Source organism: Trachinotus anak, unplaced genomic scaffold (genome assembly GCF_046630095.1).
Source record: "Trachinotus anak isolate AG129_WGS33_773 ecotype Australia unplaced genomic scaffold, CSIRO_AGI_Tana_v1 ptg000022l, whole genome shotgun sequence".
In the NCBI taxonomy this organism is placed as follows: Eukaryota; Metazoa; Chordata; class Actinopteri; order Carangiformes; family Carangidae; genus Trachinotus; species Trachinotus anak.
The window spans coordinates 177,170-190,735 of NW_027273873.1; the positions used below are offsets into that span (position 1 = coordinate 177,170).

At 43.7% G+C, this 13,566-nt stretch overlaps 3 protein-coding genes across 5 annotated transcripts; 1 reads left to right on the top strand and 2 right to left on the bottom strand.

Annotated features, from left to right (window-relative positions):
* Positions 1–150: 150 nt before the first annotated feature.
* On the bottom strand, positions 151–3,583 carry gata1b (GATA binding protein 1b). Its single transcript, XM_071458812.1, has 5 exons — positions 3,312–3,583; positions 2,444–2,734; positions 2,207–2,346; positions 1,594–1,719; positions 151–1,382 (listed from the first exon to the last, which is right to left on the bottom strand). Exons 2-5 carry the CDS (start codon positions 2,703–2,705, stop codon positions 1,155–1,157), a joined length of 756 nt encoding a protein of 251 aa, XP_071314913.1. The 5' UTR covers positions 2,706–2,734; positions 3,312–3,583; the 3' UTR covers positions 151–1,154.
* Positions 3,584–3,731: 148 nt separating this feature from the next.
* On the bottom strand, positions 3,732–10,493 carry cdk20 (cyclin dependent kinase 20). 2 transcript variants are annotated; one of them, XM_071458810.1, is made up of 9 exons: positions 10,120–10,493; positions 8,131–8,288; positions 7,919–8,032; positions 7,657–7,845; positions 7,296–7,417; positions 6,794–6,856; positions 5,990–6,113; positions 4,819–4,974; positions 3,732–4,186 (listed from the first exon to the last, which is right to left on the bottom strand). In XM_071458810.1, the coding sequence occupies exons 2-9, from the start codon at positions 8,203–8,205 to the stop codon at positions 3,995–3,997; spliced, it is 1,035 nt and encodes a 344-aa protein (XP_071314911.1). In that variant the 5' UTR covers positions 8,206–8,288; positions 10,120–10,493; the 3' UTR covers positions 3,732–3,994. The 2 variants fall into 2 exon arrangements, with proteins under 2 accessions (XP_071314911.1, XP_071314912.1); XM_071458811.1 differs by lacking the exon at positions 10,120–10,493 and adding an exon at positions 8,386–9,312.
* Positions 9,800–13,376, top strand: uxt (ubiquitously-expressed, prefoldin-like chaperone). 2 transcript variants are annotated; one of them, XR_011684653.1, is made up of 6 exons: positions 9,800–10,104; positions 11,015–11,096; positions 11,613–11,680; positions 12,050–12,235; positions 12,368–12,431; positions 13,034–13,106. XR_011684653.1 is itself a non-coding variant. In XM_071458813.1 (6 exons), the coding sequence occupies exons 1-6, from the start codon at positions 9,980–9,982 to the stop codon at positions 13,094–13,096; spliced, it is 510 nt and encodes a 169-aa protein (XP_071314914.1). In that variant the 5' UTR covers positions 9,800–9,979; the 3' UTR covers positions 13,097–13,376. The 2 variants fall into 2 exon arrangements, 1 of the variants encoding a protein (XP_071314914.1); XM_071458813.1 differs by having other exon boundaries at positions 12,050–12,157; positions 13,034–13,376.
* The last annotated feature ends 190 nt before the right edge of the window (positions 13,377–13,566 follow it).

Below are 13,566 nucleotides of genomic sequence, written 5' to 3' on the forward strand. Positions count from 1 at the left end.
CTGGTTCACATCTGGGTTCATGTGACACCGAGCAGTGACGCCTCACTTCTGTTTGATTTAAGGTCATTGTCTCTTCTTCATGTTGTCATGTTTCTCATCATGTGTAAGTTTCAGTTGAATCCCTGTAACAATGAGCTGATTCAGGGTCAGTAAAGCTCACGTTTATTAAGTTTAAATCAAACGGAAACAAAAACACAGATTTTCTCTCCTGAAGGAATCGTCAGCTGTGCCACGACTGAAAGAACTCGTCTGCACAAGATCAAATGTTTTGTCATCAACTGTTTATTCAGTCCAGGTGAAAACACACATCAACACATGATACACACAGACACACACATGTTTTACAGGTCCTCATTTACACACTGAGCTCCACCGTCTGAAAACACAAACTGTTTCCTCCTGAGTCAAATGTCTCAGATCAGTTTCACCTCTGGCTGCAGCACAGGTTTAGCCTAGCTTAGCACATTAACTGGTCCTCCAGAAAAAACACAACAGAAAAAACAAAACAGGGATGAGGCCTCAGCGTGAAGGAGGGAGAGAAAAAGAAAAAGCAAAACAGAGAGAAAATCCAAGAAAAGAAGAAGCAGAAGACATTTCCCAGCATGCACCTGACATCAGAGAGAGGTTGGGCTCTAATGACGCTGACGTCAGACATTAAATTTTAGTTGGAAATGAAAATCATGTTGGAACGCTGGCAATCGACAGCAGACGTTTAGGTTTTGGTCGCCGCCGCTCACGACTAGAGTCAGTGTGACGGTGGCCTTAGATGTCCTGAGGTTGAATTCTGGTCACATGACATCACAACCAACACTGAACCACATGGTGTCCAGCTGCCTGCTGAAGACATTCAGTTTTCATATTCACCATTAAAACAGAAAGAAAATCAGCATCAAAGAAAAGAAAAGAAATGAAGGAGAAACAAATGAAAAAATCTTTAATCTCGACATCAGAAAAGTCCAAATGAGAAATAAACAAACTGCAGATATAATGAGTCAAAACACTTTTACACAATGAAAGAAACTTTTTTCCACAGTAACATCAGATGGAGCCTGTGTTAAATACACTGGAACTACTTCTTAAAGGTGTATCCATCTGCCCAGAGCCTCCTCAGATCTGTGACTCTGAGGAACAAGAAATAGTTCCATGACTGATGTTCAGCAGAGCTGCAGGAGGGAGGAGGAGGAAGAGGAGGAGGAGGAGGTGCACAGGTTACAGGGCAGCAGCTGTGTGAAGGACTGACAGGTGACCTCCTCAGAGGGAGGGGCCACCCTCACCTCCTTAGTCTCTGATTGGTTGCCTCTCCTGCTCTTCTTGTTCTTATTGGTCACTTTGCGGTTTCTGGTTTGGATTCCGTCTTTCTTCATCGTCAGCGGCCTGTTGACCTGAAACACAACAGTACTCTGTGTACTCTGTAGTAAAGTCATAGTACCTGATGCAGTACCTGGTGTACTCGACAACTGAAGCATATGGACAGGGCTGCTGTAGTTTGCAGTACAGTTTGCAGTACAGTTTGCAGTACCTGCTGTAGTCTGTAGTAGAGTTTGCAGTACCTGCTGTAGTTTGTAGTAGAGTTTGCAGTAGAGTTTGCAGTACCTGGTGCAGTTTGTAGTACAGCCCACAGGCGTTGCAGACTGGTTCTCCTGCAGTGTTTCTCCTCCACAGGGTTGTTGTTGTTGTGTCACAGTTCACACACTGAGTTCCTTTTCTCTGAGTCACCGTCTGAAAACACAAACCCAGGGGGAAACTGTTAGCCTAGCTTAGCACAAAGACTGGAAGCAGGGGGAAACTGTTAGCCTAGGTTAGCACAAAGACTGAAGGTAGGGGGAAACTGTTAGCCTAGCTCAGCACAAAGACTGGAAGCAGGTATGTGTGTGTGTGTGTGTCTGTGTACTTGTACTTGCTACATAGTAAGGACCAAAAAAAGTATTTTAATAACAGAGTGAGGACATTTTGGGAAAGTGAGGACATTTTGGCCGGTCCTCACTTTTTGAGACACCTTCAAATCACATGTTGAGGGTTAAGACTTGGTTTCAGAGTTATGGTTAGAATTAGGTTTAGGTTAAGGTCAGGGTCAGGGTTAGGGTTAGGCTCTCAGGTGTGATGGTTAAGGTTAGGGTCAGGGGCTAGGGAATGCATTATGTCAATGAGTGTCCTCACAAAGATAGAAGTACAAGTATGTGTGTGTGTGTGTGTGTGTGTGTCCTACAGTTCTCCTCTTTGGTCTGAGCAGTGGTCTGTTGCTGGTTTTCTGCTGGAGGCTGCAGGTGTGACACAGGTGATGACCGGCGGTGTCCCTCCTCCACAGGGGGGCGCTGCTTGTCCCACAGCTCACACACTCGCGCTGCTCTGAACAAACACAACAACAACAACAACAACAACAGCAACATGAAACAGCCTCTGACAGACAGCACACAGGTGCAGCTCAGACAGGTAGATACCTCACCTGATAGACTATCCCGCCCCCCCAGCAGACTACCAGGTAACACCCAATCACCAGAGGGTGAGGGGGAAGCATAAAGGTTGCCATAGTAACTGTTCCATCCAGGTGCTGAGGGGAGGAGGCAGGTGGGGGGTGTGGTCAGAGCAGGATCACCATAGAATGAAGAAGGAGGAGGCGGGATGTAAACAGAGCTCAGTGATTGACAGTTTGAATCGTCCAACCAGTGACAGGGACTCGCGACCTGGTGACTGGCATCATGGGACATGATTGGTGATTGGAGGAGGGTGAGAGAACCTGCAAAGGAGAATACCGAATATTTATTTGTGTTCTTTAAAGGACCTGAGAGATTCCTGCACAGACGTTAGACAGGTGAGCTGCTTCAGGACCACGAAGAACTTTAACATCGTCATGGAAACTGACTCATCACCAATATAATATAATGGTGTTCAGGAGCTGAGTTCTGGATCAGCTGTAACTGGTCTGTAACTTAGTTTAGACCAGGTTGGAGAGATAAAAGAGAAGCAGTTCTCAGGCCAGAAGAACCACAACACATCAGCTGCTCACTGGACCTGGTCTCTGATCAGCCTGAGGACCAGAAACATCTCTGACTGTTTGTGTTAACAAAATGATTTAAGTGTGTTTGACCCAGTTTCTGTCTGTGGTCGGTGGGAGGAGGTGGATCTGTGGGGAAACACCTGCTGCAGCTGGAGAACACCTGTAAGTGAAAGTCCAACCTCAGCCAGTGAGTCAGATACCTCCAGAGACCAGAGACCAGAGACCTGGAGCAGATGTTTAGTGCAGGTGGATGAAGCTGTGAACATGTGTACCAGAGTCAGTGTGACGGAGGCAGCAGTGTGAACATGATTCTCACCTCTGAGATGAAGCTTGATGTTTCAGATCGAGTCGTCGTATCAGCAAACGATCAGCTGGGAACAGTCCGACGTCACAGTGTCAGAGCAGGGAAAAGAAAACAGGAGTGAGAGATCCTCTCATTTCACAGGATCTCTGAATAAACTGAATAAACCACAGAGTCTGTAAAAGTTTAAAATCTCATCTGAACATCAACAGAAAAATGTTTTCAACCAAATCAGCTGTTTGTCTCTGACCTGCAGTGATGATGATGATACTCACAGAGGAAGAAGAGCTGCTCAGAGTTGCCTCAGTCTGAATGAGGAACAGAGTCTGACTGTTGGTCTGAGGTGACAGAGGTGGAGGAGGAGGAGGAGGAGGAAGTGAGGGTGGGGCCAGAGTTTGGTTTGATTCCCTCTCAGTGAAACATTGACTCAAATGATTAGTTTAATTTTTTTTATTGATTATTTGATTTACAGAGTTTGATGTCATATGACTGAGTGTGTCCCAGTTATGATCTGGTTTTTGGTGCATCCCAGTAAAGATCACAAACTGGTCCAGATGTGGATCAGTGAGTTTGACAAGAGTCTGGACTGTTTGGTTCTTTCAAATGAATCTGGACCAAGAAGAAGAAGAAGAAGAAGAAGATGAACAAGAACCCATCACTACGACACGATAAATAAATGCATCAGTTCATCTGTTTGTTCAGAGGCAGGAGGCATGTCCCTGCAGCAACGCAGGGTCTACCACGCTGTTCTGCAGGGGCAGGTCCACTGAGAAGTCAGTAGGTGGAGCCTGCAGGCGCTGGCGTGGGGGTCGGCCCCCCCTCTGAGGGATGGGCAGCTCTGAGTGGTGAGCAGGAAGAGGAGAGGAGAAGAAATACGGATGGAGGAGAGCCTGCAGAGAGGAGGAGGTGGAACATCAATTGATCTTCAGAAAATTCTGACAGGCATTTTTCACTATTATTATTCATTGAATCAAATGGCAGCTTTGGAAAATGTCCAGCACAGTTCTCAGAGTCAAAGACTCAGTTTACTGCAGAAACTGGACCAAGTTTTTATTGATAAATGACTTTAAAGATCGATTATTGGAATTGTTGTTAATAATACTCTGTTGATCAATTAAAGAGTCACTCCAGTGCTTCAGTTTTTACCAACATAGTATCCACATTTGACCATAAAAAGACTTGAGTGGAAAAAAAAGTGTTTTCTGTTGTCTGAGCTGTAAAAGTAGATGTGTGGATAAAAAGCAAAGTGAAACTGACTGAGGCTGTGGAGGGAAAACGAGTCGTTGTTGTTGTTGTTGTTGCTGCAGAGGTAGAGATATCCTGGCTTTTATTCTCTAGAATGGGTCAACAACACTGCATCCTACACTTCCCATGATGCAATTCAATAATAGACGCCATTGTTTCTGGACTCTACTGTCAGTAGAATCACTGACACTCAGAAGAAGATGGGATCTCAGATCGAACCCTGAGGAACTCCACCCTCTGGATCCCACAGACCTCAGGTCCACTTCCTGTTTCCCACCTGTCTGGCAGAGCAGCGCTGTTTGGACGGATACACCAGGAACTTGTAGAGCAGGTCGATGGCCTGAGGACACGTGTCCGGGACAATCTCCTCCAATGGGATTGCTGGATTCTCCTTAAAGGTGATTTTATTGTAATCAGGCAGCTCCACTATCTCCTGCAGAGACACACACAGTCTGAGCGTTAACGCACCATGAATCATCTCACCACCTACTGCAAACAGAAAACAAACAGACAAAAGAAGAATCTGGATGTTCAGAGGCTGGACGTGTGTCAGGTTTTATTCATCCTACGCCGTCACTTCTGAGCGACGGAGGCTCATTTCCTTCTTTGTGGAGCAGATGCCACGTTAAAAAAAACCCCCAAAAAACAAGGACTGGAAACTGTTCACAGTTAAAATGAACAGCAGCTTTAGAATCAAATGTTTGTGTGGAGTCACCTGAATTTTTATTTCATTTTATATTTTTTTTATTTCTTATTTTTCATTTTGTCATGTGCTGCTCTTTGTGGGAACTGTTGGTTTTTCTCTATAATAAACTGAGGTCTGACCTGATCCTTTAAAGAGCCTTGAGATAAGGTGGATTATGATTTGGTGCTATACAAATAAAATTGAATTGAATTGAATTGAGTTGACTTTCCTGCCACATCATATATTTAAAACATGTGTCATGTGTCAGTTTCTGATTCAGTGACAGCATTTTCAGATGCCACCAACAGGTTTGAATATCATGGAAATTAGGTTATATTGACAATTTTCTCCACACAAGGATTTTACCTGAAACAACAGTAACTTACTGTCAGTAATAAGAGCAGGAGATCATGTGTTTGACGATAACAGCAAAACTGTAATAAACTGTAATAAACTGTAATAAATAGCAATAAACAGTTTAGAGTTCAGAGTTTCATTTATTTATTCCATTTATTTGTTATTATTGTTGTTTTTTGACATATAAAATAAATCTAATAGTATCTATTTAAGAAATGTCTCAGTGCAGAGCACCGCCTTGCTGTCTGTCTGCTGAGAATCAACAACTCATCAATACAGTGAAAATAAAGAAAGAAATCCATCAGGTCTGGGTCGGGGTGACGGAATGGGGAATGCACTATGTCAATGAGGGTCCTCACGACTATAGAAAGACAACTGTGTGTGTGTGTGTGTGTGTGTGTCATACAGGCCAGCTGTCCTGTGTTGGTGTACCCAGCACTCTGAGGACGCAGCAGAGCTGTTCGATGTCGTTCTCTCCAGGAAACAGAGGAGACGAGTTCAGCAGCTCCCCGAAGATACAGCCCACTGCCCTGAAACACACACACACACACACACACCTCCAACATCACGTCAGGACTCATGCTCTGACCCTCAGCTGTACTGGACCAGGTCACCACAGTCAGCACTGCCCCCTGCCGCTCAGCTCCCAGCACTGCACAACATCATTCATTACATGGAGGTTATGATGTCACTCGTGTTCCTCGGTGGAGGGGTGGGGCACGGACCAGGGAAGAACCCAGTCAATGTTGGGGCAGATCCAGATCATTTACTGAAGTCTGGTCTAAGTTTGTTTAACATGGGCCCTGGTGGAGGTCTGTGCTCTCTGAGCGTCCTGCTGGCTCATGTATTTAACAGGAACAGTGTCTGTTCATGAAGGTTAATGTCAGTCTGTGATCCTGGACTGATGTTACACAGTCACAACAAACATTTATGTAAAACCAAGATTATTGAACAAACACATAGAACAGAGCAAAATTAAAAGTGTGAATGTTGGTAAAAACCACGAGGATTAACAGAACAACCTGCTGCTGCATCATCAGCATTCAAATATTAGATATATCATCGTCAGGTTCGGCTTTGATGTGAGGAAACAATAAATTCTGATGGGATATTATGTGACCACAGCCACAGGAAGAGGAGGAGGAGCTTCATCAGTGGTAGAAGGGAGTACTTTCGGTATTAAGATTTGAAGTAGTTGTAGTTTTCTTACCACAGGTCGACACCCTCATCGTATTTTCTAGCTCCATACAGAAGCTCAGGAGCTCTGTACCACCTGAACACACACACACACACACACACACACACACACACACACACACACACACAAAGGTTTACACTCTATAATTCACAATATATGAAAACAGTTTACACATTACTGGACTGTTCAGTACACAACAGTGTGTATCTACATCACACAACAACGCTACACTACACTACTCTACCAGGTAGTTTACTGACACGTGAACTAATGATTTCAGCCATAAAGAGTCAGTGGATCTACTATGATGAGACAGGTGAACAGATTAACAGGTGAGAGCCACAGAAGATGGACAGGTGCTGCTCTTCTCTCAGACTCTGATGTGTTGTTTTATTTTGCCGTTGTCATGGTGATGTCAGGTCTGTGTGTGTATGTGTGTTCTTAGTTTTAATATTATGGGCTGCAGGGAAACAGGAAGCGTTGATGTGATGATGTAGAGCTCAGTGTGTGTCACCTGGTGGCCACCTGGTGGCTGTACAGCCTCTCTCCCTGCTCACTGAACAGTCTGGCCAGACCGAAGTCCGCGATCTTCAGATGACCTGAAGAGCTGATGAGGAGGTTTGCTGGCTTCAGGTCCTACACACACACACACACACACACACACACACACACACACACACACACACACACACGTCAGGCTTTTATTCTGGAGGACTACAGGAAGAACCTCTCTCTGTCCTCCTCCTCTGACTGTAACTTAAAGCTCAAACAATGTGACTGTGAGTCCACAACAGGTTCACTACAGTCGGCAGACAAACTCAGAGGGCTGCAGTGTGTGTGTGTTCGAGGAGGAGAAACAGACAGAAACTTCTCACCCGGTGCATGATGTTGTTGTGATGCAGGAATACAACACCCTTCAGCAGCATCATCATGTAACCTTTGACCTGAGCTGGGGTCAGAGGTCGCTGGGAGTTCCTGATGACTTCAGACAGGTCAGAGAGCATGAAGTCAAACACCAGGACGAAGCCTGTACCATGAGGGAAGACGTCCTTCAGCTTCACTACCTGATGAGGAAGAGGAGGAGGAGGATGAATGAATGTAAAGTTGACCTCTGACCCGACGACCCCTGGTACTCACATGCTGGTTGTCCTCGATCTCCTGCAGGGCCTTGATCTCCCTCAGAGCCTGATTGGGGATGCCGTCCTCCAGCCTCCTCAGAGCCACTTTCTTAAGAGCCACTGTCTCTCCTGTCTGTCAGACAATAATCAATACACCGTTATCAATGCATCCGTTATTGATAAACCAATGCACCCTTAATTGAGTTAGTTGTTGAGGGGCAGCAGAGGTACCTCGATGTGTTTGGCCTTGAAGACGATGCCATGGGCTCCTTCTCCAATCCGACCCAGAATACTGTACTGCTCCATGTCCCACAGTCACTGCACCACACCGGATTCAGGCCTGACAGTGGACCAGTCGACTGACCCAGGTCTCCAAAAACTGTCCAGTACTGAGAGTTTGTTCAGACCTTTAGTCTTGTTGAGTATTTTTTAATCAGCTGTTTCTTTATGTTAGCTGAATGTAACTGAAGTAAAGTTCTGTCACACCTGTGTGAGTTCAACACGAACACTGATGCTCAGGTTTGTCTCTCAGTTTGTTCCATGACCTTAAGGTCGAACTGCACCTGATTTGTTCCGCCTTTGGTATAACTCTTTAGTCTGGAGTGGAGGACCTACATTGTTTTATTATTCTTTGATAAATAGATGTTTCCCAGCTGTTGTTCAGCAGGAGAGGTTCTATTTTCTATGGAAAATTTTTGTGCTCTGCCTATGAAAACTGTCAGTAACAGTAGAAAAACCTGTGGCATGAGTAGTAAATACAAAACACCAGTATGGGTCTTTGTTGACGAGCAGAAGCCGAAAGGCAGATGGACTGAAGCGAAACACGAACTTCATTCACTAATCTGTTAATTTATTGATTCTTCCCATATCAGCTCAAGAACACATGACGTTATTACCAATAATTGAAAAGATTACGTTAAGACTATTGTGCTCTTTAATTCGGCCAACCGCCAACGGCAAAGAAACAACCTGTTTCAAAGACAAATCTACGTTTAGAAAAGAAAACACCGACAGCTAATGTTTCGCTAACGTTACCTTGGTAACCTACTGGCTAAGCTAACACAGATAAGACTACAAATTCCACAAGTTTTGTTTGTCCACTGCTGCTGCTGATGCGCCACGAGTGTCCGACACAAACTAAAGAAACGTCTTTTATAAAACAAACTGTTCCCGCTTTTAAACAAACGTTTTATGTTCAGCGAGCTAGCGTTAGCCCCAGAGCTGCCGTGTCGATTTACAGTGACGTCACAAGAGCAGTGACGCTACAGAGCCGGAGCAGTTAGAAGAGATTTACCAGTCAGTCCTGTCGGTCACCTGTCCGTCACCTGTCCGTCATGAGATTAAGCCTCATTTAACACCTATATCACCATTAAAGAAGCAATGGAAAGGAACAGGAAACTAACAGTAAGATAAGATTTTTAAGAACATCAATTTACTGACATTCACAGATTTTTGTCAGGACCCAGTTGTTTATTATAATAATTTACAGGAATATTATTGTGCGGGCGTGTTGCTGTTTGAAAAGACCATCGGTTCTTGATTGTGTCAGAGCCAAACATGGCGATTTCCCTTGAAAGTAAGACACTTTTTTTTCCTATTTAAAACTCTCAGTCAGACATTAGATATCTGGACAGATTCTGGACCACAGAGTTACCAAACACATTTCAATCAGGTAACTCACCTAATGTCTGGCCTTTTATTATAACTCCATTACAGGTAACGTTTAAAAATTGTATTAGGAGTTAGTTCCCCATCTGTAACAAATGAGATGGATTCAGTCTTCTCCACATGTGGTGAGAATCTGTTTTTATAACAAAATACTTTCTGATGTTAGAGAAGTCTGACAGTAGTAATGTATTTTCTATTTACCGTAATTCTATGTGGGTCTGCCTTTATTTTGAAATCTGGAAGTACTGTCTCGATCACAGCGGTCAACTTCCGGTGCAGAGACGTGTGTTTACATGCGGTAACGGCACCTTAACCGGAGCGTCCGTGGGTCGATACCGAGTCAGAAACGTTACCGTTAACACCAGTTAGGCCGTCATCGAGTCACAGCTGACGGGGCTCGTCTTCAGCGCGGATGGAAGAGGAAACATTGACGATGTCTCTGCCCGGGAATGCTAATGCTAATGCTAATGCTAACGTGGGGCAGAAGGTTGTGCAGTATGAAAACTTCATCAACGAAGTTCTGAAGAGAGACTTACAGTAAGAAACACGCACCTGCAGAACCTCCAGCTTTATCTGGTCATTGCAGTCTGAGTCAGTCACACAGAGGACAGACAGGTGTGTTTCCTCCGCGATCTGCGCTGGTCCCGGACAGGTACACAGGTGTCTGGACTCCCTGTCGTCACCATCTGTGATGAGGCCGGCGACTTTGGAGTCGCTGCTGAAAACACCTCAATCACCTGGTTAGAAATTCATAAAGTGAATTTCTCCTCCTTCACTGAAAAATCCAAGCTATGAAATGATTCTTCAGTTCAGAGGCGAACCTGTGACACCAGGTGTGAAGTCCCGCCCCCTTAAACTTTACTCAGCGAGGGGAACAGGCCTGGGGGCAGTAAACGCCACCATCAGATCAGGCACTAAAAGTTGAAGTGAGTTTGTATTGTTTTCATGTATAGTTAAATAATCAGGGTTTGGCCTTATTAAATACAGAACTGAGCCAATAATGAAATTGATAATTGATAAAGTGATTGGACTCACCTGTGTCATACATGTGAAGAGCAAACAGCAAGAAGATTAAACCAAAAACATCTTCAGGAGCCAAATTTAACTGCAGGTCTAATTATCGTCAGTGCCACAGGGAAGTGTAGACGAATGAGTTCCAACTTTATTGGTTATTAGATGTTTATCAGGTCAAAGCCAGAGAAGGTTATTAATCTGATTATTATTGATTATTGAACAGACGGGTTCCTCCTGAAAACATCTTGGATATTTCTCAGGTCAGTATCAGAAATGTGAAAGTTTGTAGAAACACTGAGATCAGTCGTTATCAGGGAGCTGGTATCTGGACACACAAAACCAAAACTGTCTTACTGGACACACACACACACACACACAGAACATGTTGGTGATTTGGGGAAAACTGATCCAGAACGTGTGTGATGTTTTGCAGGAAGGTGCTGGAGCAGAGAGATTTGGTTTATGAGAAGATCTCTCAGTACCTGCAGCTGAAGAACACCATACAGAGCCTGCAGGTACACACACACACACACACACACACACACACACACACACAAAGGTAGATATGCGTCAGATTTATAGATGTAGGTTTTATTGAGAAGAACATAAAGTTAATCAAATAAAAACAGTCAGAAAATCAGTACAACAAACTGAATTTTTTTAAAGAAAATTTGCAGGAATAAACTATTGATGTCAACTAAGATTATTTTCATTATTGATTAATCTGCCAGTGATTATCTTGATCAATTATGTGTTTGGTCTAAAAAAATGTCACATCACAGTTTCTCAGACCTCAGGGGGAATCTTCATGTTGATAGACAAGAAAACCCACTTGGTAAAAATAAAGAGGAAAAAATCAACTGAAATAATAAATAAAAATACATCAAATAGAAATAGATAATAATAAAGTTGAAATAATAGAGATAAAGATAACTAAGACAAAAACTGAGAGTTCACTCTTCTATTAAATGACACCTCTGCTCTTCTCTCTTTGTGTGTGTGTGTCTGTGTGTGTGTGTGTGTGCACGCAGGAGGCGGGCTCTCAGCAGCTGAAGACAGATGTAGATCTGGGCTGTAACTTCTACGTCCAGGCTGAAGTGTAAGCTGCTGATGTCCTCATCCATCACTCTGATAGACACTGATCACAGAGACAGAGGGGTGACGTCACCATGACAACACGCCATCGTTCGCCAGTCTCTGTCTCCACCATTTAATAAAAAGAAAACGTGATCACCTACATCAGAAGTTTAGTGTCTTCTGGTCACCTTAAAGAGCTTGGACATATAATGAGGAAATGGACCCCTGGACCTCCTGGGGCCCCGGGCCCAACCAGCTCTTCTTTGGGAACAAACTGATTGATTAATTGATTGATATAATCTTTTTCCTGCTAATACCTGACTGATTGATATGTTTTGTGCAGCTCAGATTAGAGAATCAGTGTTTTTGACCCCGCCCTCTCGTTTGTCAGGGAGGACTCGTCCAGGATCTTTGTGGCGGTTGGTTACGGTTTCTTTGTGGAGATGAATCACGACGAAGCTCTGCGCTTCATCGAGAAGAAGACGAGTCAGCTCACAGCGTCAGTTCTTCACCTCAGTCTGAACTCACTCATATAATACAGGACCACAGTCACAGCGTCTTTCATTCTTCTTCTGAGGTTTCATTTCTGCAGCCCGACTTGTTTGGAAACTTTGAGAAACTAAAATAAAGTTTGTGTGAACAAAGTTAATAAAGATGATAAATGTGAGTGAGAGGGAGATGCTAACCATGCTAACATTGTGTGTTTCAGCTTCACGGAGCAGCTCACCAAAGACTCCGCCAAAATAAAAGCCAACATCCGCATGGTGCTGGAGGTCAGTTTGTTTATTTATGTTCAATATGTTTAAAAATGTTTAATTGTTGATTCAGAGCTACAGCTGCCTGTTATTTTCATCACTGATTAATCTACTATCCACTTTTCAATTAAACTAATAATAATAACAGAAAAAATATTAACAATAATAATATTAATAGTTGAGTTTTGTTTTTTCTGTCATTTAATTTTTTTCAGATATTTAAAAAAAAATTTTACTTGCACTATTAAAAAAAGCATTTATATAATATATGTAATAATTATATACAGTATATGATCATTTTTATACCACACACACACTGTGTGCATCTCTGCAGCTGGTGCCTTGCTCAGTGGCAATGTTGCAGTGCTACCAAACTTCCCAAAGCCAAAGTGTGAAAAACAGGATTCTTTGGTCGACTGTACATCAGTCTATTCAATCATTTAGCTCAGTATTGTTAAAATGAAGGATCAGTTAATGAAACGGTCATTTCAGGGAGAAACATGAGCTTTGGATCAGGTGCTGGCTGCAGAATCAGCCTTGCTTCATGGATCTTCGGGGCGTTACCTGTGGAGAGTCTGACTGAAGAGACGTCTGACTGGCTGCTCTCTTCTCCTCCTCAGGGTCTGAGGGAGCTGCAGGGACTGACCGACCTGCCAGACAGCAGAAGAAGAGACATTTTCTAGACTGTTCCAAATGTTGGTCGACTGCAGTTTCAAATACTCGACCTGATCACTGCAGCACCTGGACTCAGCAGGATCTGGTCTGTAACAGACATGGACTTTCAGCAGAGAGACTGAAGCCTCCCCAGGGGGCGCTGCAGAGCTGAAGGGGGGACTGGAACCAGAGGGATGGAGGCTGTTCCAGCAGAACATGCTGCAGCTTTCCACATACTTTTGGACATGTTTTCTGAGGTGTAATAATCAGTTTGTCTCCAGCTTCAATAAAGAGTAAATGGATGTTCAACCTTTGTGATACATGTGAAGATGAGATGCTGACTGTTGAACTCAGGAGTAATAAAGTTGTAGTGAGGAAAACATGAACCATCACAGATGCTCACTCCACAACACAGAGCCTGTTGCCATGGAAACTGGATGCTAAATAGAGACAGTGGCGTAAGAAGCTGAGAGATGACTCTTGAAATAGACTCACACAC